Source organism: Vombatus ursinus, unplaced genomic scaffold (genome assembly GCF_900497805.2).
Source record: "Vombatus ursinus unplaced genomic scaffold, bare-nosed wombat genome assembly UNPS02010219.1, whole genome shotgun sequence".
NCBI classification, from domain to species: Eukaryota; Metazoa; Chordata; class Mammalia; order Diprotodontia; family Vombatidae; genus Vombatus; species Vombatus ursinus.
Window position 1 is genome coordinate 6,463,081 of NW_020949997.1, and position 26,337 is coordinate 6,489,417.

Consider the following 26,337-nt stretch of genomic DNA (forward strand, 5'->3'; position numbering starts at 1 on the left):
AGAATACTACAAGAAATAAGGAAAATTGTTCTGAAGTGGTAGAACAAGAAGGGAAAATAGAAATAGAAAAAAAATACCAATCACCACCTGAAAGAGATTCTTTATATTCTTTTTTTTTTAAGGCAATTGGGGTTAAGTGACTTGCCCAGGGTCACACAGCTAGTAAATGTCAAGTGTTTGATGTGAGGCCGGATTTGAACTCGGGTCCTCCTGACTTCAAGGCCAGTGCTCTATCCACTGTACCACCTAGCTGCCCCTTGAAAGAGATTGCACCAGGAAAACCTACAGCTAAATTCTGAAACCCTCAGTTCAAGGAGAAAATATTACAAGAAACAAATAAACAACAACAAAAAAAACCAATCCAAATGTAGTAGAGCCACAGTTAGAATCACACAAGACCTAGCATCAGTTACATTAAAAGACCACAGGTCTTGGAACACTATATATTGAAGAGCAAAAGAACTAGGGTTGCAGCTGAAAATATCATACCCAGCAAAGTTAAGCATTATGCTGAATGAAGAAAAAATAGACATTCAATGAATTGCCAGACTTTCAGGATTTTATTGCAAAAAGACCTGAACTTAATAGAAAATTTGACACATAAGACCCAAGAGAAATATAAGGTAAACATCAAAGACTAATTACAAGGGACTCAAATAAGGACAGACTGTTTATTCTAAGATTATAATTAGTAATTGGGTAGTTCAAAAGAAAGACTAGGGTATAGCCGAGTATGATGGGATTCTAAAAAGTAATACCATCTAGTAAAAGGTAAAAAGACTAATTTATCTTAAACAAATGAGGTGGGAGAGGAAGAATTGACACAGAGGAATTAGATGGGGGGAGGTCTGGTAGTTGTGGAACCCTACTCTCATTGAGAATGGGTTAAAGAGGGAACAAACAATACATATATATCTAGAAGGACATAAAACTCTTCTAAATTCAGGAAGAAATAAAAGGCTAAGGGGATTGAGGGGGAGGGATTTTTTTTTTTTTAGGTAATTGGGGTTAAGTGACTTGCCCAGGGTCACTCAGCTAGTAAGTGTCAAGTGTTTGGTCTGAGGCCAAATTTGAACTCAGGTCCTCCTGACTCCAGGGCCGATGCTCTATCCACTGCACCACCCAGCTGCCCCAAAGGGGGAGGGATTTTTAAAGGGAACCCTACTCACATCAGATCTGGGTTAAAGAGAGAACAATATATACATTTAGAAAGGAATAAGTCTTCTAAATTTATAATGAAATAAGAGGGTGATAGAATAGGATGGGGACAGTATAGAAGGTTGTCTAGATTAATGAGAATGGGATAAAGAGGGACCAACATATGTCTTCTAAATTCAGATAGAAATGAGAGATCAAGGGGGAAGGGTGGAGGGGAAGAGGATAAGGGAGGGATCTTTGGAGGGGGGTAGGTTAAGTAATAGGAGGGGAAGGTAGTGGGTAGAAGTAAAGTAGAGGAGTCAGGAGGGATAGGAAATAAGAGAAATACACAAATATAAAATAAAGATCAAGAGTAGAATTTATTGGGGAAAAAAAAAGCAGGGGTGGTAATCATGATCTCAGATAAAGGTAAAGCTAAAATAGATTTAATCAAAAGAGAAGAACAGGGAAACTACAACACTATATGTCAGTCATATTAATGCTTTAGACTATTTGAAATAACTAGACAGTATAAGGTTGGAATATTGCTGTGATGTAGGAAATTATGAGTTGGTGGATTCAGTAAAATATGGAAAGATTTTAACTAGGAAGGAAGATGTTATCCACCCTCAGAGAAACAGTCTTACATAGTTATATGAACATATATCTGTATATATGTGTAGGATTATAGATAACTAGGTATATGTATATTTGGATGTAAGCATATATGTCTATGTGTATACATAAATAGGTTTGTGTATAATGTGAATATGTATAGGTGTATGCATGTATATGTATGAATGTATGCATATATATGCACAGATACATTCACATATACATATCTGTGTATACACACACACAAATATATAAATATAAATGTATCCATGCTTAATTGTAGCCTTCCTGGGGGAGGAACAGGAGGAAGGAGGGAAAAAAAGAACAAAGTAAAAAGTGCACAGCAGAGAACAAAATAAAACCTACAAGGAAATAGTGTTCAGAGCTGTCCATCTTTTCTCTATGTGTAGTATTCATTACATAGACTTTCTTGAAAGTGAAATTTATTGCTTTATATTTTTAATCTGCTCCTTTTTATATTTTGAATCCTTTGTGCACCTGGCAATGTTTTTTTTCTTTTCTAATTTTGTATTTAAGTTTGTTTTTTTTTTCTTATTTTGTATTTAAGTTTAAAATTTTTAAAAAGTACAAAAAAAGTACAGGCACAAAGTTAAGGCTGTGTAGAGCTTGGATACAGTCTCCTTGTGGATCCCCTAGTTGGAAGTAAAGTTAGATACAACAAAAATGACCTTTGTGCTTTCAGATTTCTTTGCAATTTATCAGAATGCTTTCATACACATTATCACATTTGTATGTGAAATACAACAGCTCAGGACTGATACTAAGAACGCAGCAACGGGGCATTTGCTGGTAAACCTATGTCAGCAATGGAATTAGAATTCAGTTGGCCAACTTTTGGCCAGCTTCTCTGGGAGGGGACATTACAATGTCAACAAATGCTTGGATCACCAAGAAAGCATTCACTAGTGTTTTGGAAGCCATTGCTAATAAGGCATTCTCAATTGAACTAGAGAACAGTGTCTACAAATACAGGATCAACAAAATCCTATAAACTATAATCAGATTTTCTGCTTTTTGGACACAATAGGTTTCTAGTCAAATGAAAATAGGTGTGTGTGTGTGTGTGTGTGTGTGTGTCTTCAGATAGGTGGTGTTACCCGAGCAGGAAGAAAAATTCTCGATATACGTGTACTGGAGTGTGTATATATTTGTGCAGTCACTTGTTTGTTTGAATTAGCATCCATTTAATTCATAAGAGTTTAGTAACTGCACTTAAGAATGACTTATTTCATAAGCAGAGGTAAATTTCAGTCTAATTTTTCTTAGTAGAGATGGAGTCATTTATTATTTTTTCCCTATAGTGACGATTATAGATCAAGGCATAAGATTTTATTGTAAGCTAATAAATAACTACCCTCCATAACAGAGCTACAAATAATAGGAATTGGCATTTGTTCTTCCCTGTTCCAGGATCCAGCTACCTTAAATCTATTTACGTAGCTTTTAAAGATATTTATTTGTGTCAGATTGGTTTACACATGAGAAAGCCATTTTCCCCTCGCTTCTGATCTTTGCAAAATGTTCTTCTACTGGAAAGATGACATATGATATTTCTGCCAAGATACAGACATGTTTCATAGATAATACTGATAGCAAAGAGGAAGAATTAGAAGATTCATGAACTGTGCTTTCATTTACAATTCCAAAGTAATCACATAAACTTATGAAAACTCCTTACACGTCAAAAGTCTTCCATTTCGGGCCTGTGCCAATGCCAGCTGCTGCCTCTCTTAATAAGCTGTAACCACACTGTAGGAGTGTGGCTGCCTTGAAAAGTAGGATGCCCACAGGATGTTCAAAGAATCTCATCTGCAAGCTACTCAGGAAACCCTTTCCCAGCCTGCTGAAAGTATTCTTGCTTTTTCTCAAACAACATGCTGCATTTCTTGGCTCTGGGCATTTTCAGTGGTTGTTTTCCATGCCTGGAATCCTCTCCCTCCTTGTCTCTGCCTCCTGGCTTTCCTGGCTTCCTTCAAGTCCCAGCTAAAAGCCCACTTTCTACCGAAAGCCTTTCCAAAAAACTCAATTGTAATGCCTTCTCTCTGTTGATTATTCCCTATTTATCTCGTATGTGACTTGTTGTGTGTAACTTGTTAGTACGTACTTGTTTGCATGTCATCTCCCCCATTAGACTGTGAACTTGAGATTACAGACTGCCTTAACTTTTTTTAATCCTCATCAATTGGTACAGTGTCTGGCACATAGTAGGCACTTAATAAATGCTTATTGATTGAGTGATTTGGATTTACCTGGACAATTGGCAAATGCTTCTTATCTATTTTCATCTTGACACTTTCCCCAACAAACAATTAAGACCTAGAACTGGGAAATGATTGAATCCTCAAAAAGGCCATACCTAAGAATGAATAGGCCCAAATATTTGAACTGGATCAAAGCAGGCCTAAAATTAATATAGGAATAATTGTCCTGGAGACGAAAATGAGCTACAATACTAATTCACATTTCTAAAGTGCTTTAAAGTTCGTCAAACAAACATTTCCTTATAGTTGCCCCATGTGATAGGCATTGAAAGTACAATTATCCCCAATCTGCAGATGAGAAAATAAAGGCCCAGATAGGTTAGGTTAATTACTCATAATCACATAGCTAGTAAGTGTCTGAGCTCAGGTATCCTTAAACTTAAGCATCTGGACTACAAATCCAATGTTCATTCCCATTACTCTATGATACCTAGTAGGCAGCTGGGTGGCTCAGTAGATAGAACATTGGGCGTATAGTCAAAAAGAACTGAGTTCAAATCCAGCCTCAGATACTTACTAGTTGGGTAACCCTAGATAAATCACTTAACCTTGTTTGCCTCAGTTTTCTCAACTGTAAAATGGGGATAATAATGGTGTCTACCTCCCAGAGTTGTATCAAATGAGATATTTTTTAAAGTGCTCAGCCCAGTGTCTGAACACATAGTAGACACTTAATAAATGCTTATTCTCTCTCACCTCTCCCTCTTTTACCACCAAAAAATCCAACAATGAATTTGCTCATTGTTTTTCCCCATTGGAGACATTTGTGATACTGGCCTTAACAAACATACCCCTCTGAATGCCTGATAAAACTTTTTTTTTTTTTTTAAGGCAATTGGGGTTAAGTGACTTGCCCAGGGTCACTGAGGCCAGATTTGAACTCGGGTACTCCTGACTTCAGGGCCGGTGCTCTATCCACTGTGCCACCTAGCTGCCCCCTAGAATTTTAAAGCACACAATATCAGCCTATCAAAATGTTGTGCCAATCAAATTCTTATCCCTCTCAGGAAGGGACAGAGGTAACACTAATTTGACAAGTTTATGTGTTATTCATTTCATACTTAAATATCTAGTCCACTCCAGTGGTTTGATTGGTGACTATGATGTTCAAGGCACTGTGCTAGGCATTGGAGATACAAAGGTAAACAAAAAAGCACAGCCTGCCCTCAAGGAACTTACATTCTACTAAGGGATAAACATGAAAACCAATCAATATGACCATTATGATGTGAGATGGGAAAGAGCACTAGGAACTAGGAAGAATCAGAAAATGCTTCCCCTAAGAGGTGGCACCTGAGCAGAGCTTTGAAGGAAGCAGTGTTTAAGAGGGGAAGCTAGGTGGCACAGTAGATAGAGTGCCAGGCCTGGACTCAGGAAGACTCATCTTCTCGAGTTCAAATCCAGCCTCAGACATTTACCAGCTGTGGAGAAGGAAATGGCAAACCACTCCAGGACCTTTGTGAAGAAGACCCCAAATGGGGTCACAAAGAGTCAGACACTGAAAAACAGTTTTAAGAGGAGGCAGAAAGGAGGTAATGCTCTCCAGGCATGGGGGACAGTCTGTATGATGACAGAGTGTCAAAAGATGGAAGTCAGAGTTTGAGGAACACTGAGCAGTCTGCCTTGACTAGAACATAGGGTGCATGAAAGGGAGAAGTCTGTCCTAAGTCTGGAGGGGGAAGCTGGAACCAAGTTGTGCAAACCTTAAATGCCAAGCCGAGGTGTTTGCATTTTATGCCTAGAGGCAACAAGAAATCACTGAAGATTGTTTAAGCCACACTTAGAATGTCAGAGTTCTGTCTCCCCAGAGCCCTCCTCCTATGCAGAGTGCCTAAGGTGGCCATTAAAAAATACCGTCCTTCCAGTCACCGCTGTCAAAGAATTAGAAGAAAAAAGATTTGCAGAAGGAGCATTTGATTTGGAGTCAGAAGACCTAGTTCAGGGCTCAGGTCTGCTGCTACCCAAAGTCAATAAGATCTAAGAAAATTATAGAATTCAACTTTATTTTTATTTTTATTTTTTTTAGGCAATTGCGGTTAAGTGACTTGCCCAGGGTCACATAGCTAGTGTCAAGTGTTTGGTCTGAGGCTGGATTTTAAATCAGTTCCTCCTGACTTCAGGGCCGGTGCTCTATCCACTGCGCCACCTAGGTGCCCTCAAATACTCTTAATGCCCACATTTGATCATATCACTTCCCTACTCAAAACCCTTCTGTGTCTCACTATTGTCCGTAGCATAAACTGTAAACTCTTTAGCCCTCCCAATTTTTAAGTATTTAAGGCCCTCTCTAATCTGGCTCTCATCTACCTGTCCAGTCGTATTTCACATACTATTTCATGCACTTTATGCCCCAGACAAATTGGACTATGAGCAGTTTCCAAATGCATCACACCATTCATTTCCCACACATTCAGAAAGGCCAATATCCTCCTGCCCTCTCTCCTTTTCAGAATTCTTTTCTCCCTTCAAGGCTTAGCAAAGGTACCATACCATTTTGTTGAATCCTTCCCTGATCCATAGGATCATAGATTTTGACTTGGAAGTTATCTGGTCCAATCGCCTCATTTTATAGATGAGGAGAGACTCAAGGAGGTCTTGTACCTTGCCCATTATCTTTTCTCTCCTCTTCTGAACTTTCCTAGTACTGGTGAGGCCACCGACAACTCACCAACTATCCGTGTTTGCAATCTTGGTGCCATCTTGAACTTCTTACTCATCTCATATATCCAACCTTGTTTCTGCCTCTACAGCCTCATGCTCTTTCCTCTTACTCGCCCATCCATCACCCTAGTTCAGGTCTTCATCACCTCTTGCCTGGGCTATTGCAGTAGCTCTAGCTTGCCTATTTCAAGCATCTCCAAAATCCAATCCATTCTTCAAAGTGATTTTCTTAAAGTCTAGGTCTCATCACGTCACTCCCCTGTTCAAAAAGCTCCAGTGGCTCCCTATTGCCTCCAGTATCAATGTTCTCATAACCTATCCCCTCGTTAAGTTCCCAGTCTTGTTTCCTTTCTTCCCCAACGTGATCCAGTCACATCAGCTGCCTGCCTACGCGTGATTCCGCACGTACACCACTCTAGCTCTGGGTTTTGGTCTTTTGCACTAGCTCCATGTCTGTAATGATCTCCCTGCTCATCTCTGCTTCTTGGAATCCCTGGTTTCCATCAGTTGGTTGCTGGCCTTTGTGCTCGAAGAGGACCAAAATGACATCACTATGTCAGGGTCAAGTTACAGTGTGTCTGACTGTGGCTGATCAGACCGACCCAAGCTCAGAAGGCTTTGCCGCAGGTCGGCCGCAAATAGTCCACACGAACATTTGGAGTGGAGATGTCTCTAAATTTGCACGTCTCATGTTTCTTTTGAGCTACCGCAACTCGGCTTTGCTCACAGAACAAGCACTTTCTTTGATGCAGGCACGCCAAGCTGGGGGGTCCTTTGCCAGTGTCTCCCACGCCTCATAAGTGACTGAAAAGCTCTTTAGAGGGACCTTGAAAGTGTCCTTGTATCATTTCTTCTGACCTCTGTGTGAGTACTTGCCTTGTATGCCTGAGTTCTCCATAAAATAGTCTCTTAGGCATTTGAACAACATGGTCAAGACTCAACTGAAGTGCTCTCTTCCACATGAAGTCTTTCCCGATCTTCCTACTTGTTAATGCCTTTTCTCCCCAAAGTATCTGATGTTCATTTTGTTTATATGATATGTAATCTTTTATATGTGTGCATGATCTCCCATTAAAACAAAAATGCCATTTGGTTGGGCACCATTTAAAAATGGTTCAAACATAGCCACCACATAGTTCATGCCCTCATTATTTCTTTTCTGGACTATAGCCTCCTAATGTGTGGGAATTAACTCAGTGTGAACTGATGGGACCAAAAGCTTGTTTTAGGGGTGAAGGGAAGGATACCACCCCACCCATATCTGTAATGTGAACTGAGAGATAGGACAAATATAGTAGCTTACCACAGAGAGATAAGTCACTGGTTTACCCATATGAAGTCAACTTTATCCCAGATCTCAGGATAACCCTAGCCAAATATTTGTTAAAAGCAGGAGGCAGAGAAGATAAGGTTGATTCAGAAGGCTCATTCCTTTCATTCTACACCTAAATGCCACTGGGCAATGGAGGGAAGGCTGGACCTAGAGCCAAAGAACCACAGAATCTCAGAGAAGAAAAGGACCTCAATCATCATTAAGTCCAATCCATACGTGAAAGGAATTTCCACTATAAGAGTTGACAAGTGGAGAAGGAAATGGCATACCACTCCAGTATCTTTGCCAAGAAAACTCCACGGACAACATTGGCATTCTCTGGTCCACGAGGTCATGACGAGTCAGACATGCCTGAACAACAGCAGCATTCTTATTATTTGGGCATTGGTTACACTGGATGGTCTCTGAGGTCCCGTCCAACTCTAAGTTGCCTATGATTCAACAGCCCAGATTTTCTCCTGATGCCACCGTTCTTTAGCTACTCCCAGAATCTCTTCCATGATGGGAAGAGAGAACGAGTTTTCTCAGACAAGCAGAAAACACAGAAGCATATCTTTTGACATAAGGAAGTATTTCAATATTTTGTATTGGCGGTGTTTACCTGTCGGGCCATGGGCATCCTATAGAATAATGGCCAATAAAACACGAAATCTCAACAAAGAAAGCCGTTAAGCAGAGTCAAAGCTACCTTTCTGAAACGTGGTAGTAAAATCTCTACTACAAGGGGCTATCCTATAATCTAATCCCCTGTTTTTCCATTAAAGAAATTAACCCAGAGAGAGGAAATGACAGGAAGGGAAGGGAAGGGAAGTGCACCTTGATAGGGCAGCTGATAAAGCCCTAGGCCTGAAGTCAGGAAGGTCCGAGTTCAAATCTGGCTCTACAATCAGGGTAATGACAGCACCTACCTCACAGGGTTGATGTAAGGATCAACTGAGCTAATACATGTAAAGTGGTTAGCACATAGTAAATGCTATATGAATACGTATACATGCTTAGAATCCAATTCTCCTGGCTCCTAGTTTTTCTGCTGTGCTGTATTGCTTTCCTGGTGAGTGATTAATAATCACATCACCAAAATTTTGACTTAATACGGAACTTTGATTCTGACAATCTCCAGGCATTTAGAAATCTATTATCATTTTATTATCCTCACATATCTGGAAACAGCCAAGCAGGGGCATTACTGGCCCCAGATTAGAAAGGAGGCATCTGAGACACATTGGGCATTCATTAACTTGTTCAATGAGTTAATGGTTTAATGAGGTAGAGGCTGAACAACAATACTTTAAAGTTCTAATGTCCTTCCAAACTACTTAAGATCCTGTGAAGCTGATACGTCGCAATTATTGAAGCAACTCCCTATTCTACCGGGTCTCCTCCCGAGTCACTGTAATGTACTTTCAATCATATAGCTAAAGCTGGAATCTTTTATTGTTCAGTCGTCTTTTCAGTCATATCTGACTCTTTGTGACCCCATTTGGGGTTTTCTTGGCAAAGATACTGGAGGGGTTTGCCATTTCCTTCTCCATCTTGTTTTACAGATGAGGAAACTGAGGCAAACAGGGTCAAGTGACTTGCCCAGGGTCACACAGCTAGTAAGTTTCTAAAGCTGGATTTAAACTAAGGAAGATGAGTGTTCTCGACTCCAGGCCCAGCACTTTATCCCTTGTGCCACAAAGCTGGCCCAGTTGGGAATCTGGAGTCATCTAATCTAATCCCCACGTCTTTTTTTTTTTTTTTATACACAAGAAAATGAGGTCCAAAGAGTTTGCCCAACATCACATAGATAGTAAATGACAGAGCTGGGATTTGAACCCAGGTTCATTGTCTCCAAAGCCAGCCTTTTTTCCACTGCTCTACATTGACTTTCTCCCTGTACCCCGCTGAGCCCCATAGGCATAGCTTCAGAAGCAGATAAATGAAAGCCCATGTGCACAAACGCACAGCATGCAATTTTGCCCAAGGATAGCCCTGTTCAGAATCAGAACCCTGGGCCACTAACCATTAGCCATCCATTCTTCCCACTAGCTTCTTATGCTGTTGATTCTAGCTATGGCCATACCACTAATTGCGTGCCTTTGGGAATCATCTCACCAGTTTGGGCCTCAGTTTTCTCATCTGTTAAAAGAGGGGTTTTCAAGGAGGTTAAGGACAAAAAGAGAATATGATAGGGAGCTAGGTGGTGCAGTGGGTCAGGAAGACCTCTTGAATTCAAATCTGGCCTCAGACACTTGCTAGCTGTAGGACTCTGGACAAGTCATCAACCCTGCTTGCCTCAGTTTCCTCATCTGTAAAATGAGCTGGAGAAGGGAATGGCAAACTACTCCAGTATCTGCCACGAAAGCCCCAAATAGGGTCACCAAGAGTCAGACATGACTGAAAATAAATGAACAAGAACAGATACGTAAATGTTCCTACCAACAACACTTTTTCGTCAGCAAAAGCTGACAACAGAGTAGATAGCAACTGATTGAAAAACACAAAACCGATTGTGGCGCATAGATGTCATAGAATAGTACACCAAAAGCAATGATGAATAAGAACTCAAAGAAGCATGGCAAGACTCAGGTCAAGCACCATCTTCCACATGAAGCACCTTCTCCCACCTTAGTGAATTCCCTCCCCAAACCATCTTGTATTCATTTTGCATATTTGATAACCAGGGGCAGCTAGGTAGCACAGTGGATAGAGCACCAGCCCTGGAGTCAGGAGAACCCGAGTTCAAATTCGGCCTCAGACACATAAATGCTGTTATTGAAAGCAAACGTTGTCAGGGTTTTGGCATCAGAAATAGCAACAACAAAGAACAAGAAAGTTCAGAAAAACCTGTTTGCCTAGGCTAGGGGCGCAGAGGAAGAGGAGAATAGGAAAATAGGAAAAATGCCTTCCTTTTAAATAATCTTATTTTTTAAAATCCTCACACTCTTGATATATAGGTGTTTCTGTAGCCCAATTAACCTAAAGCAAAATGCGTGTTCTTCTACAATTACCCAGTTAAGTAAGGTTTTTTTTTTTAATTTAAAAAAAAAATATTCTTTTGCTGAGTTAATTGTGTAATATATGGTTGTCTCTGCCTTTAATGGGTGCATTCTGGTATAGCTTCAGGTGCCAGTTTGTGTGTGGGGAAAGAGAAGGATTCCATGACTCGATTCCCTTCATTACTTTTCACACTGCTTTTATATCTTAATTGTTTTTGCTATTGTAGCAGCGACTCTACCATGGTCTGGGTAAGAGTTTCGTAACAGATAGGCTTGGGTCATAATTTGCATAACTGATGACCCCAAACAGCGACACTGAAGCTAGAAAAAGCAGTCAGGAGCTCTAGAGTCAGAGTTCCCAGAGACTTTAAGGGCCCAGTTGTTAACACTTGAGTAACTGCAGGAAAAGTAGCATTTTAAGGGGGTTTTTGCTCAGCCCTCTACTTCATTCAGGCTGTGTTTATGCAAGCACAATTAGATGTGTCAAATAATTTTAACTGAAATATCCAGATAACAGATGACAGTAAAGCCTTGGAATACGGAAAGATTAAATCACATCACTACCATACTTTATAGATATGTCCTTTATAGAAGGAGCTTTGCGCTCTTTTCTTCCATCGTGGCTTACTTTTTAATCTTAGCTAGCATTTATATAGTGCTTTAAGGTCTGCAAAACACTTTGTGACCGCATTTTGGAATTTTCTCAGCAAAGGTACTTGAGTAGTTTGCTATTTCCTTCTCTAAGTCCTCTTACAAATAAAGAACTGAGGCAAACAGGGTTAAGTGACTTACCCAGGGTCACACAGCTAGTAAGTGTCTGAAGGTGGATTTGAACTTATCAAGATGAGTCTTCTCAATTCTAAGCCCAGTGCTCTATCCACTGTGCCACCTAGTTACCCATAGGTGCTATTATTATCCCCTTGTTATTGAGGAGGAAACAGTCAAACAGGGTAAGTGACTTGCCCAAAGTCACACAGCTAAAGATTCTGACTTAACTAGAACTCAGGTCTTCCTGACTCCAAATCCAGTACCCTATCCACTGGCTTTTAGAATATAGCACCTACTGGCCGCAGACCAAACACTTGACACTTACTAGCTGTGTGACCCTGGGCAACTCACTTAACCCCAATTGCCTAAAAATAAAAAAATAAAATAAAATAAAATAGAATATAGCACATATTGAAGTTGACATTGATGATCAGAAAGAGAAAAACTGGTTGACTAGGCCAAGGCAGAAAAAGATTGGTCGACTAGACTTAGTAGTCTAAGCAGAGATTCAAGCACAGATTGTTGTGCTAGTCGGCACTGTTTTTAATAATAAGTATGGTATTAACCCCCTCAAAACGGAGTAGAAGGGGACACAGAAAAAATTATTTTAAAAGTTTAAAAAAAATTATGGTCTAGAATTTTTTGAATTTTTTCATTTTTACTACATTGTTGATGTTTGTTGAGATTTTAAAAATCATTTTTAATGATAAATTAGGATTATTGGGCCTTAGTATAAGGCATCTCAGAAGCCATGTAGTCCAGTCCCTTCATTTTACAGAGATTAATAATAGCCAGCACTTCTATTGGGCATTCAGGTTTGCCGGACTCTTTATGTTATCTCATTTGCTCCGCACTACAACCCTAGGAGTGGATACTGTCTCCATTTTACAAATGAGGAAATTGAAGCTCAAAGATATTAAATGACTTGCCTGTGGTCACACGGCTAGTAAGCCTCTGAGGTGCAATTTGAATTCAGGTCTTCCTGACTTTAAGTTCAGTGCTGGGTCCACTATACCACCCGAGCAGATTGAGGTTAAGTGGCTTGGTTCAAGGTCATCCTTTAATTACAATAATTTACAACAAACAAAAATCAAAATTACAAACAAAACCAAACATAAGGCATTACAATAAATAAGAAGAGGGAGATGGCAGGTGGGGATGGTCATAGGGTCATTTTACAGACGGAAAGATTTGAACTGGTTCATGAATGATGGATAAGATTAAGACAGGCCAAAGGAAAAGGGAGGTGGATGGAAAGGTGGGAGCAGAGATTCAGAGGTAGAAAAACCCAGGAGTATGTGTGCTTGAGTAGTGAGTAGACAGATTTCTCTAGTCACTGTAGCGGAAAAAATTCATCACTTAGTGTTTAGCCCTCCGATGATGAGCCTCTGTGACCTCAACTCAGCTGGTCCTTGGACTTCTCGGCTTGGGGGGAATGTGCCAGAGATCTTGCCCTTCTGGCATAGTCTTTGAGGGTCCAGGGTCACCTTACCTTAGAGGAGGTGCCCAGAGGAGGGATCCCAGTGTTTATGTTATAGTCTAGGAGACTACAAACACAGAAAATCTATGCAACATACCAGCATCCTTAGCTCAGCTAGTCACAGACTAGCTTAAGACACAGACTTTTTTTTTACAGCTTTCCTTTCACATGCTAATTTAGCCCTATGCTGTCCCCCACTGATGGGAGAAATAATGACTCACACTCTACTACCAATGTGTTTCCTCTCAGAAACAACACTGAGGAGTCATTAGATTTTACAGTATGGGAGTTAAAGTCTTCTGTTGACTAGTGTAGGAACCCAAGCCCTTGTAACATGATGATACTGCTTCTATGGAGAAAAGCATTCCAAACAATTGACTTGCAAGTCAACATTTTGGAATACTGACTGAGAGACAGATCCAACCCTATTAAATTAACCTTGTGGTGAATTAAGATACTTTAGGTTCTGTAAAAAGGGAATGATTTACCTTATGGGGCTGTGAGGATCAAATGAGATAATATATGTGAAAATGCAATGTAAATTTCAGCTATTATTATTTTTCTCATTACTGAAACAGAAGTTGCTAGAGGGTACAACACCAGCTGTTCATAATCCTTAGCACATGTGAGTGCATTGCACTTCTTTGTTTCATGATGCTTTGTATGTTTGTGTGAGCACTCACACAAACATACACAGCATCATGAAACAAAGAAGAAGCAGAAAGCAGAAAGATGGTGGCTTTGGCTAAATTTTACATAGGAATAAATGAGTGCATTACTAGCATAGAAAATAATGACTCCACTTTTTTTTGGAAGGGCAGGGGTCATAATTTGTTTAAAGAACCTTTGGCTAACTGTCCAGGTGGAAATTTAAAATACCTTTATTATCAAAGTGGCTGAGCACCATAATCTTGAGAAAAGCCCTGCTCCTGGGATTTTATGGAGAACCAATATATTCTTCCTCCCCTTGCATTTTCCTTGAAACACAAGCTTTCTGGAACATTCTGAAGTTATTTGGCAAAGTTGGAAGCAGAACAGGTAAATGGAGCCACGGCCCAGGGTGTTGACATCCAAGCATGACACTCTTCTGCCCCACTCCATCACTGTCCCTGCACCTTGCCCTGTTCCTCCTGCCGCTGGGGCACTTTCTCTCCAATTTTGGTGGGGACAGAGGAAAAGCCAAGCTTTCAAGTGGGCTTAGTTTGCCCTGTTCTCCTTAGCACAACTCTACCAATGATCAAAGTTTCTGTCTCTGAACTGTCACCTTCTCCCTTCTCCCAACTCCTCCTGTCCTGAGCGAAATAATTTCTATTCATGGCTTTGAGAGTTGTTATTTGTAGACTCAGAAATAAAGGTGTCAGTTACCACATCAGAATCTTGGGAGCAGAAAACAGTAAAACATACATTTACCCATGTTTCCAACCCCCAAATCAGGTCACACAGTCTTATAAAGCATAGCTCTTCTATAAAATACCATTAAAAGCACATGGTATTAGGATTGCTCTGGAGCTTTGGCAGGTATGGTTAACAAAGCAATATTTTATTATATTTCCAAAGGTCAGGAATATAAACTTGAACTGGAGGTCCAATCTAGTCCAGAATGGCCCTGGATCATCTGGGCTAGCACCAGGTCTTCCTTGTTCCAATTGACTCCCCAGACTGCCCCTCAGTGTCTCAGGAAGGAGGAAAGGAAGAATGTCAAGAAGACTCCACCACCACTCTTTTTTCACCTCTACTTCTTTGGATCCCTAGCTTCCTTCATTCCTTCACTAATCTTCCTAAATGGTAATGCCTTCTCCCTCCTCAAATGACTCTGTACCTTCTTATCTGCATTACATATCGGATCCCCCATCCCCCATCTAAGCTCTTTGAGGACAAGCATTGTTCTGTTCTATCTTTGTATCTCTAGTGGTCTGCCAATAATAAGCCCTTGATAGGAATTTACTCAAGTGGACGGGCCTAGAATTTTTAAATCATGCCTAGCATGATTAAGTGTTAATATTAAATGTTAATAAATGCTTATCAAATGAAAGATGTTCAAAGTGACTGAACAGCTGAATTGGAGGACTGAATCGATTCCCAATTGAACCCTACATGAGCCCCCTTGCACTGGAGTTCAGAAACCAAAGGCGTTAATCATCCCTCAGGCACCTCTGAATACAAGATGATTTGGCACCCCAACAGGATAAAGCCCCAAAGTCTTCTAAGTGTGGCCCACCTTCCTAAATTCAGCCTGGAGTTATGGTAGTCGATTTAGTGACTAATGCATAAAGATCATCCAGTAGCATGTAACCTACATGGGAGATAAATGTTAATTATGATGGCATTTGAAAACAAAGAACTCCCAGAGGTAGTCAGATTCTCCTTCTCCCTTTATTCTTCCCAACCCTAGGTCATCATTAGCATAAATATGAACACACACCATATAAACAAACAAATCCTTTGCACTTACATTCCATTTTTAATGTTTTAGAGCACTCTGAGATCTAATGCCTTAGTCTTAATTTTTTTTCACAAACAAAAATCTTTCCTTTGTACCTTCTCCTCCACATTGAGAAAGACAGAAAAACGAATTCCTATTACATGCAGGGAAAAAAAATTAAGCAAAATCAAACTTCTGTGTTGGCCATATCCAAATTTTATATATGTCCATCTGTACTTTAAGTCATCCACTTGCTGACAATAGGTGGGCAGCATCATGAGTTCCCTGGAATTGTGGCTTGTCATTGCATTGATCAGAATTTTTCTGTCTTTTGTAGCCATTTGTCCTTAAAATATTGCTGTCTTTGTATAAATTGTTCTCCTGGTTCTGCCCAATTCACTCTGCATCAATTCATACAAGTCTCCCCATACTTCCCTGAAATCATTCCCTTCATCACTTCTTCTTCTTTTTTTTTTTTTTAGGCAATTGGGGTTAAGTGACTTGGCCAGGGTCACACAGCTAGTAAGTGTCAAGTGTTTGGTCTGAGGCTGGATTTGAACTCAGGTCCTCCTGACTTCAGGGCCGGTGCTCTATCCACTGCGCCATCTAGCTGCCCCCTTCATCACTTCTTATAACACAATAGATCTCTATCACATTCATATGCCATAATTTATTCAGCCACTTCCTAGCTTATTTGGTCTTCACAAACACTCACAGAGCTTGGCAAGTCAGCTATGATCATCATTCACATTTTGCAGAGTGGAACTTAAGGCACATCGCATTTAAGTGACTGCTCAAGATTACATATCTGGTAGATGGCTGAGTAGGGATAAGATCCCAAGTTACTTGACTTTCAATTCAATTTATAGCCACAGGACCTGGCTATATGTCTATAGCCAAGTCCCCCTTTTTTAAAGATTGGGAAACTGAGGCCTAGAGAGGTGAAATGACTAGACCTAAATTGCACAAATGCTAAGAATTTGAACACATGATGCTAAATGGACTGCTCTTTCCTTTCTACCTCTCACCAACAAAGCAAAACAATATGGTGGTCAGGTGCCCCACCCCGTCCAGCCAGCTCACAGAAGCTTTTCAAATTCAGGAAATACTACAACAACACTGACTTTGGAATGAGAGGCCCTGGGTTCAGATTCTGCCTCCGATATTTATCACCTATGACCTTGAGCAAATTATTTAACCTGTAAAATGAGGAAGTTGGATTAGGCATCCTCCAGCTCTTGACCTATTAGCACACTAATCATTTCATCTCTGCATTCAGAGTTCCAGGAACTAGGTTTCAGTCTCAGCTTTACTATTTAGAATTACAGAATTGGAGAGCTGAAAGGAAGGACCTCTAAAGTTCAATCTTTAATCCAATCTACCTAGATCATGAATCATATTTACAATACCCTGTATTCCACGAGTGCTTACCCAGTCTCAGCTGAAAGGCCTACAGTGATAGGCAATTTGTTACTCGCTCAGGGGCAGCCCTTTTCATTTGGGACATTTCTAACTGTTAGGTACTGATGATGGCCAGGCAAAGAGGAATTGGGGATTTTTGTTGAAAGGAATAACCACATTGGTGAGGTCACAGACCTCACTACAGCACAGGAATATCGATTCCAAAGTCTGCCTCCTTGTAACTTCTACCTATTGCTACCAATTCTGACTTCTTAGTCCAAGAAGAACAAATCTAATCCCTCTTCTTACAGGACAGCTGTTCAGTAGTGATGTTCCTCCTAAGCCTTTGCTACTCCAGGTTCTACATCCTGTCGCTTACTCATATTTTTCCAGTCTTCTTGTACTTTACCTGATCACGGCAAGCTAGATAGCTCAGCAGATAGAGCACTGAACCTGGAGTCAGGAAGACCTGGGTACAAATCTGGCCTTAGACACCTACTAGCTGTTTGACCCTGGGCAAGTCACTTAATTCTTTTTGCCTTAGTTTCCTCATCAGTCAAATAAGCTGGAGAAGAAAATGGCAAGCTACTCCAGTATCTTTGCCAAGAAAACCCCAAATGGGATTCACAAAGAGTCAGACAGGACTGAAAAACAACTGAACAACAACAAAGATGTGAGCGAAAAAGTCCTCCAGCTAACACACAAGCACACAATGGGAAAAATGCAGCTCACGGAGTGTTGGACAACTTTATTTCACCCCACTGAAAACGGATAAATTTCAAAGAACTTTTAGGAGCTCATAAAGAAAACCCATAAAGGACTCTCAATAGTCAGGAAGAAAACAATACGGTTCTCTTACTCTGGTGAGGACCCCACCTTCTCACAAAGTCCTATGTAGTCATCTGGGAATGTCAGCCAGTAAGTCAAATATTTATTAAGCCCCTTTTGCATGGCGGGCACTGTGCTAAGTTCTGGGGATATAACAAGAGGTGAAAGATAGTTCTTGCCTTCAAGAAGCACACAATCCAATGGGGCAGGAATCAAGCAAACATATGTGCAAACAAGCTATGTAGATACAGGATAAATGGGAAATAATTAAAAGAGAGAAGGACCTTTTTAATTAAAAGAGAACAGCTCCAGTCACTGAAACTTAATAAGGAGATATCTTTTGTGCTCTGAATAAGGTACCTATGGGCATATCCACCTTTCATAGGGAAATTATTTCAAAAGTCCCAAACTATGGCTCACCCTTTAAACCCACTGAAATGATCAAGAAACTTTTGTCATCAACTCCTTTATGTCTAGTAAAAGATTCAGCCCATTGTTTGAATCTGTCAAGACTAAATCCTGAGGATACTGGCTTTTTGATTCAGTATATTAACTATCCCTCCCAGCTTTATATTATATATAGATTTGATAAGCATACCACTTTTGCCTTCATTCAGATCATTGATAAAATTATTAAACAGAACAAGGTCAAAAACAGAGTCCCATGGCACATCACTATATACCTCTACTAGGTTGGTATTGATCCATTAATCACCACTATTTGGGCACGGTCATTTTCAGGAAGTTCTGAATCCATATAACTACATCCAGTCCAAACCTACCCATCTTATCCCCAAGGACACTGTGAGAAACAGTCTAATTCTTTACTAAAACACAGATATATGTCATTCACTTGCTTTACCAGTCTGGTAGTCTTATTAAAAGAAAAATGAGGTTAGTCTGGTAAGACTTGTTTTTAATACAACTAAGCTAGATTGTAGCGATCACTGTTTCCCTTTCTAATTACTCACAAAACATTCCTTTAATAATGTATTATGTATTCTATGTCAACCTTACCAGCCTATAGCTTGAATTATATACTGTCTCCTCCTTTTCTTTCTTTTTTTGTAAAATGGAGACAATGGTTGTTTACTTCCAGGCCAGCAACAATGCTCACATTGTCCATGATTTCTCAAAGATTACAGAAAACAGTTCAGTCATAATTTCTTTCAACACCCTTGGCTGATATTCATGTAGGCCACAAGACTCAAATTCATTGAAGTCAGTTAAGTGCTTGCTGAACAAGCCCTTCACTTACCCTTATTTGAAATTGCTTATTAGCTCTATGATCTTAGAGATTTCATTTCACTTCTCTTGATCTCATTTTCTTTTTTTTTTTTTTTAATTTTTATAAAAGTTCATTGTTCAGCTCCACTGGTTTCCTGTGGAGACCGGAGTCATCAACATGTGCCCTGCCCTTCCTCAAACCCAAGCCCACTGTAATGGCAAGTACATTGGAACTGCTCTCTAGTCCTGCTGATATCATTTCTGAGGAGTAGTGAGAAGCATGCTGGATTTGCCCCTTTCGGGACCTCAGTTTCCTCATCTATAAAAATAGATGGTTGGTTTAGGTGACCACTAGAATCCCTTTTAGCTCTAAAATTCTATTAATTTTAAACCTAAACCCTGTTTGCCTGAGTTTTCTCATCAGTAAAATGCAGAATAATGTTTCTAAGGGAACGTTAATTCGTTCAACAAATGTTTATTGAGACTGTATAGCATGTAGTTAACTATGTTAGGCTCTTGAGGAGATATAAAATTTCGATAAAACAGGATTCTTATTATCATGGAACTTAGTGTCTTCTAGGGAGATAAGATACAGAAATAATTTTAATACATATTATTATATGCTCAGTGGACTGGTCAGAGTTGCAAAACAAAGTGCTATTTGAGGTCTGGGGGGGAGGATTCAAGGAGGCTATCCCTTCTGAGTTGGACTTTAAAGGATGAGTATGAGTTCAAGAGGCAACTAAGGAAAAGGAAGACAGTCTAGGCCTGGGGAACAGCAGCAGCAAAGGTGCCAAGATGGTGTGTGGGAGAGAAGGGGGAAAAAAGAGCATCAATGCCCTTCCTCCAGCCCCATTGGTGAGACAGGGACCGGCATAGGTACCCACTTAAATGCTTGCTGACTGACTTACTCCCTCTGCCCTTTCCTCCTCTGTCCACACCTGCCAAGAAGTAGGACCCTGTAGTCTTCCAGCTCGATGCCTCTAGCCAGACCTGAGACACAGAGGCAGGAGGCAAGATGCAGGCGAACAAGGACTCTGGTGCCTGACACAGAACATTTGGGGACACTCTCCCATCTGGCAGGCTCTCAGGTCCCCAGATATCAGTCCACCGGCTCCCCTTCCCAAGGCCATCACCTACTGCTTCTGGCCAGAATTCCTCTTCTTTCTCGACTTATTTTGGAACTGAATTGCCTAAATCTACTGGAGAAAGAAATGGCAAACCACTCCAGCATCTTTGCCAAGAAAACCCCAGGGATAGTATTGGCTAGCTATGATCCATGAGGTCACAAAGAATCAGATAACAGTTCAATTTCTGATCTGAAAGTGGGACTGCCATATGATTAAGCGAACAATAACGAGTCCAAAATCAAAGCGGATCTTTTTCTTCTCCCCACTTCTATACTTCTGTTAATGGCACCACCCTTTTCCCACTTGCTTTTGAGTTATATTGCCTTTCTAATTCGGTCTCTATGAGGTTTCTGTCTCTCAGTCTCTCCTTTCCATTTCTATAGCTACCACCCCTGTTCAGTGTTCAGACCCTTATTTTTCTATCTTTAGTTTTCTTAGTCCAAATCATATCGCACATGCCACCCATATTGATCTTCCTAAAACAAAACTTGGATTTTATCAGTCCCATTCTAAAAAAAAAAAAACAAAAAACAGAGTTTCTTGTTTACCTATGGATTAAGTCCTAACACTTCAGCCTGGCATTCAAGGCCTTGCATGGTCGAGCCCCAACCTATTTTTTTCTGGCCTTATCTCCTTCTACACATACTCCACCTTCTAGTTAAATTGGACTATTCACATCCACCCCTGAACACACCCTGTGGTTCCTAGTCTCCCTGTCTTTGTTTGTGCTATTCTGCTTTGCTTGGAATGTTCTTCCCACCCTGACATCTCTACCAGTTGAAATCCTGCCCATCCTTTAAGACCCATATCAAAGGCTGCATCCTTCCTGAAGCTTTCCACAATCCACTTCTTCCACTGGAAGTGATCACTCTTGCCTTTGGACCCCCAGAACACTTTACATGGCTCTTATTACCTTAACTAGTCATTGTGCAAGTGGCACAGAATTCAGTTGGTGTGGGGTGGTAGAGACCCCCAAACATCTCCACTCTCCTTCCTCTAACCACTACCAGATTGCAAAGTCTTTTAAAGGCAAGAACTGTGTCTTAGGCCCTTGAATTGCCTGGCATAGTACTTACATCCAGTAAGTACTCCTCAAATTTTTATTGAATTGAACATGGTTACATGATACCTAAATAGGAAAATTCTAAGGAGTCCCTAGAGACAGTTATTTTAAAAACCACTAAAATATCCTGAAAGCCACTTTCATCAACACATTTCAGTTTTTGATTTGGATAACGGGAAGCTACTTATTAATTAGTCAGTAAGCATTTATTAAGCCCCTACTGTGTACCAACCCCAACTAGTACCTATTATGTATGTTAGGTACTGGATATACAAACATAAAAGAGAGACGGTTAATCCCTGAAGGAGTTCATATTCTACTATATCCCCTCAACACGGTACAGGACTATCTCCTCCATTCCCTACCCCTCTCTAATTAGTTTTCCACACAAAAACTTTATAGAATCTGAGCACATGGCTTAGAATTTAAAAGAACAACTGTGTTTGATTTGTGGTTGCCCAAGGGTAACAAAAGCAAATGAACAATTCTTGGCAGCTGGTAACACAAGCACACAGCAAAATCCAACAGGTGGTGGCTGGTGTCCAAGTGTTGAAATTGGGTGATCATTAGTTATTTTCTAACATGTATCCAAAAGGGAAATTCCATAAGAATTTCCATTGAGTTTTTCAACTAGTGTAGTCTTTATTAACTTCCCTTTGAACAAGGTCATAGAGGACACAATGAGCCTGGAAATGGAGATCCAGAGAAGTCCAGAGATTTGCCCAAGGTCACACAACTTTCACGGACTATAGTGGGAGGAGAATCTTAAGCCTCCAACGATTCAAGCACCAGCCTAAGAGCAGAGACTCCACTATTATTATGCAAACAGCTGCCTCTATTGTAATCTTTTCAAATCAAAGCTATCCAAATCTACAGAGATAGGTACATATAAACAAGCCCCACAGTTTCTGAATTAGGGATTCAAAAACAAAAACAAAAAACAACCAACCCAAGTCCTTATAGCATATCCCACTCAGATATTTAATTCTGTCCAAAAATCACTCAGTTTCTTTGGCTTGCTGTTCCTCCCACAAGATTCTGGGCATTTTCACTGACTGTCCCCCAAGCCTGGAATGCTCTTCTTTCTCATCTCCTACCCCTAGTCTCCCAAGCTTACTTCAAGTTCCAGCTAAAATTCCACCTTCTACAAGAAGCCTTTCCCAATTCTGCTTCATTCTCATGCCTTCCCTCTGAGACTCCCCTCAATATATCTCCCCTGTATATATCTTGTTTGCACATAGTTGGTTACTTCTCCATTAGCTTATGAGCTCCTGGAGAGCAGGGACTGGGTTTAGTTTTTTTTTTTTCCTTTGCCTTTCTTTGTATCCCCAGTACTTAGCAGAGTGACTGGAATATGGTAGGTACTTAGTAATTTTTGTTAACTGACTGATAAAAAACTTTAAAAAAAACCCCTCAGTATTCCAGGCACCCCCCCCAATCAGATTTATAGCTGGAAGAGGCATTAGAGATCATTTACTCCACCACCCTTCATAAGCTAATGCCATAATAAACCAAATCAAGTGTTTATTTCCAAGTTTCACAGTTGACAGTGATTCAAATTATATTTCTCTCATCAAGGGACCTTACAAAAGTTCTAAAAAATCCCTAAAAAGTTTAGGAATCAGGACAAGAATCAAGAAATGTATGCAATGTTACAAAACAAATAATTGGAGTTTCAACTGAAAATATAACAATGTTTCCATTTGGTCATTATAAGTTCAAAAACAAACCTTAAAAAATTACTTAAAACTAGTCACATTCAGAATCTTTTAGGTAATGTGCTTCATTTAATACCATATTAACAAGGTTTGTTTTTTTTTTTAACTGCATTTGGATCTTAGGTAGTTCTCTAAAACAATGTTTTGTGGTATCCCCAAATTGTTTATGTTATAGCATTTAGCAAAGTCTAAGAAAGAAAAAAAAAATTGATCAGCTGACCGTAATTACAGATGAGGCATTGAGGCACAGAGAGGCCATAGGATCGTTAGAACAAGTGACTTGCCTAAAGTCATGCCGGTAGTGAGTGGCACAGGCAAAATCTGAATTCAGATCCTTTAACTCTAAATCCAGATCTCCTTACACTACACTCTGAATAAATATAGTTTTAAGGCAATTTTGTTTTTAAAGGCAAAAAGGACCTTGGGACCAAAGCATGCACTTGCTAAGCAGGATAAACCTCTAGTTTTAAGAATGACAGCTTTATGGGAGTCTTTTGATTCTACCTATACTATCAATTTGGCCAATTTGAGTTGCCGGAGGAAAAGTCTGAAATCTCCAAACTCTAGAAAGCCTACAGCCCTAAATGACTGTGGGGAGGCTCAAACAGGTTTATGACTGAGCTCACGGGCTGGAAGACTCTTATCAGCTTGTGCAAGACTCTTTGGCACTGGGACCAGGAGACCGGTAATTACATCCTAGCTCTACATAGCTACAGCAAATCACTTCAATTTTCTGAGCCTTCGTTTCTGTATCAGTAAAAGGAGGACAATATTTGAACTGGGTGCCTCACGGGGTTCCTGAGAGGCAAGCGCCTGGGAAATGGGAAAGTGCTGAAAACAAAGCCGGTATTAGCACGATTTTTGTGCCTCCTCAACTTGTCTAAGGAGTAGGGAGAGTCCTGACACTCACAGAAGGGCTAGCAGCAGCATCACAGCCTGTCACGTCTGTAGGTGTTATTTCTTTCCTCATCCCTCTACCCCACAGCCAGGAAAGAACAGGTATTTTTAAAGGCCAACTCACAAATTCAAAAATGAAAAGCAGGTCCGGAAAGGAAACGAAAACAGAGAAGCCTCTGGGCAGGGAGGCGCCTCCCGAAGTTGCTGCAGGGGCCATCCTCACTTCTTTCAAGGCTGTAACTGCAGCTGCACCTGCTGTTGCTTATTCTGGGGCACAGAGAAGGTCCTTCCACTGCCCAGCTCTACCCGTTCTCTCCGCTTGTCCTGGAGAATTCCGAACTGGCCCGATGGCCAAGGGCGCCCAGGATTAAGAGGAGGGGAAGGAAGGAGAAGGAGGGACTGGCGTCCCCAGTGGGAGGTGTGGCCCCTCAATCAATCAATCACGCAACAGGTGTCTCCTCCCTGAAGGTGCAGAGTAGACGAAGAACCAGAAAGACTCTGCCAAATCCTTACGTGGGGGCGCTGGGCTCAAGTGACGGGGCCAGCGGAGACTCCCCCCCTCCCCGGGGATGCTAGCAGTGAGCCCCCGGCCCAGCCCCAGAGGGGTGCACTCCCGACTTTGCGGCTGGTCTCTGTGCCTGCCCGCCTCAACCCCCCAATCTGGGCCCCTCTGTCCGGTCTCTAGGGAAGGGGGACCGGCTCTCTCAGGGGTCAGAGTGTTTCCAGTGTTGGATTTTGAAGGTTTGGGTTGAATTGTGTTCCCTTGAGTCGTGTGCGTGGGTGTGGCAGAGGGGTGCGGGGATGAGAAGGGGAATAACATTTCACTGGATTTTAGGAACTGGAGTTAGAAAAGAGAGACGGAACCTGTGATTTCATCGGTTTAGGGAACTCCTACCTTAGTAGGTTGCTCATCTCCTCGGTAATTGACAGTCTTAGAGTTGCCTGGGGGCACCGAGAAGGTATGACTTGCCCACTTACAGTTGGTAAAGACCTCTGAAATCGTCTATTCCAACCCCCTCATTTTACACATGAAAACCTCAAGGTCCAGGGAAGTGAATTGATTTATCTAAGGTCATGAAGCTACTAAGACTGAGTAACTTCTCAGGTCCCTTTAAGGACTAAATTCTGTGAGCCTCTAAGAAATAGACAGGTAGGTATTCGAACCCAGTTCTTCTGACTCGATCTTTCCACTAGACCTCCGTATACTGGTCTCCTCCGTATACTGGTCTCCCCCGCCCTCTGGCCCCCCTGCAGTATCCACCTGCACTCTCGCACTAGGTACTACAGTTAAACAGCTCTTTCCTTTCCGAAAGCCACACCTGCAGCAGTGTGGCAGGGCTGGCGTTTAGGTATTTTCCCTTACTTAGCCTCAACGCCCATCCCATATAGTCAAGATGGTGAATGTCATGGGTTTTCTTGGCACTTTTCAACATTGCGGCCACTTAAGTTTCGAGGCTTTGCATTTTTAAAAAAACCCTCTCTCTTACTCTGTAGAATGTTGGCTGTTCAGTCTTCAGGTGTCTGCTTTTACATTCAGACCTTCTTTATCCTGCCTGACCCCTCAGTGAGTTACAAAACCAGGCTAAGAAACTGGATTAAAACTCAATTTCGGGTGGCGGGGGGGGGGGGGGACCGTTTGAAGCTCACCCCTATTCTATGCCTACCTGGAATTTTGGGGGAAAAAAAGTCATTTAAGGGGCAGCTAGGTGGTGAAATAGAGCACCGACCCTGGAGTCAGGAGGACCTGAGTTCAAATCCGACCTCAGACAATTGACACTTACTAGCTGTGTGACCCTCGGCAAGTCACTTAACCTCAATTGCCAAAGAAAAAAGTCATTTAAGTTACTATGGAATACTTTATCTGACACATGGAGACATGACACAGAGTGAGAAAAATCTGAATTTGAATCTTGCCTCAGCTGTGTGTCCCAGAGCAAGTCACCTGAACTCTTTCAGTTTGATTTCCTTAGCTATAAAATGGGAGGAGGAGGAGGAGGTAAGAAAAGCACGAACCTCACAGGATGGTGGTGTGGCTCGATCAAGATGTAGTGTGTAAAGTGCTTTGTGAAAACAAAAGATAGCAACAGATTTAAATTTGTAAAAAGTTATGATGGGAACCCCTCCTTGGCAGAGGCTTTAATTCCCTTCTTTTGAAGATCATAGGGTCAGATTTTGATGGAGCTGTGATTCACCCACGTCAATGTTCTTTCAAGCATGCATGGTGGATCTATATAAGGCAGGATGGGGACGGGAGTCACCCAGGATGAGCAGGCATGGATCAGCTTTGGTCTGTATCACTGAATGGATGTCCAGGGGTGAGGAACCTTCAGCCTCCAGGTCATGTGTGGCCCTCTAGGTCCTCAAGTGCAGCCCTTTGATTGAATCCAAACTTCA

At 41.1% G+C, this 26,337-nt stretch overlaps 1 protein-coding gene across 1 annotated transcript in view; it reads right to left on the reverse strand.

The window, feature by feature from the left end:
- Nucleotides 1-24,334, reverse strand: part of MAL (mal, T cell differentiation protein) — a 45,190-nt gene extending 20,856 nt beyond the window's left edge. Inside the window, exon 1 of the mRNA XM_027853927.1 lies at nt 24,068-24,334. Within this exon, the coding sequence (XP_027709728.1) occupies nt 24,068-24,160 (93 nt within the window). The 5' untranslated portion in view covers nt 24,161-24,334. The remainder of the gene's footprint in view (nt 1-24,067) is intronic.
- Nucleotides 24,335-26,337: the final 2,003 nt, after the last annotated feature.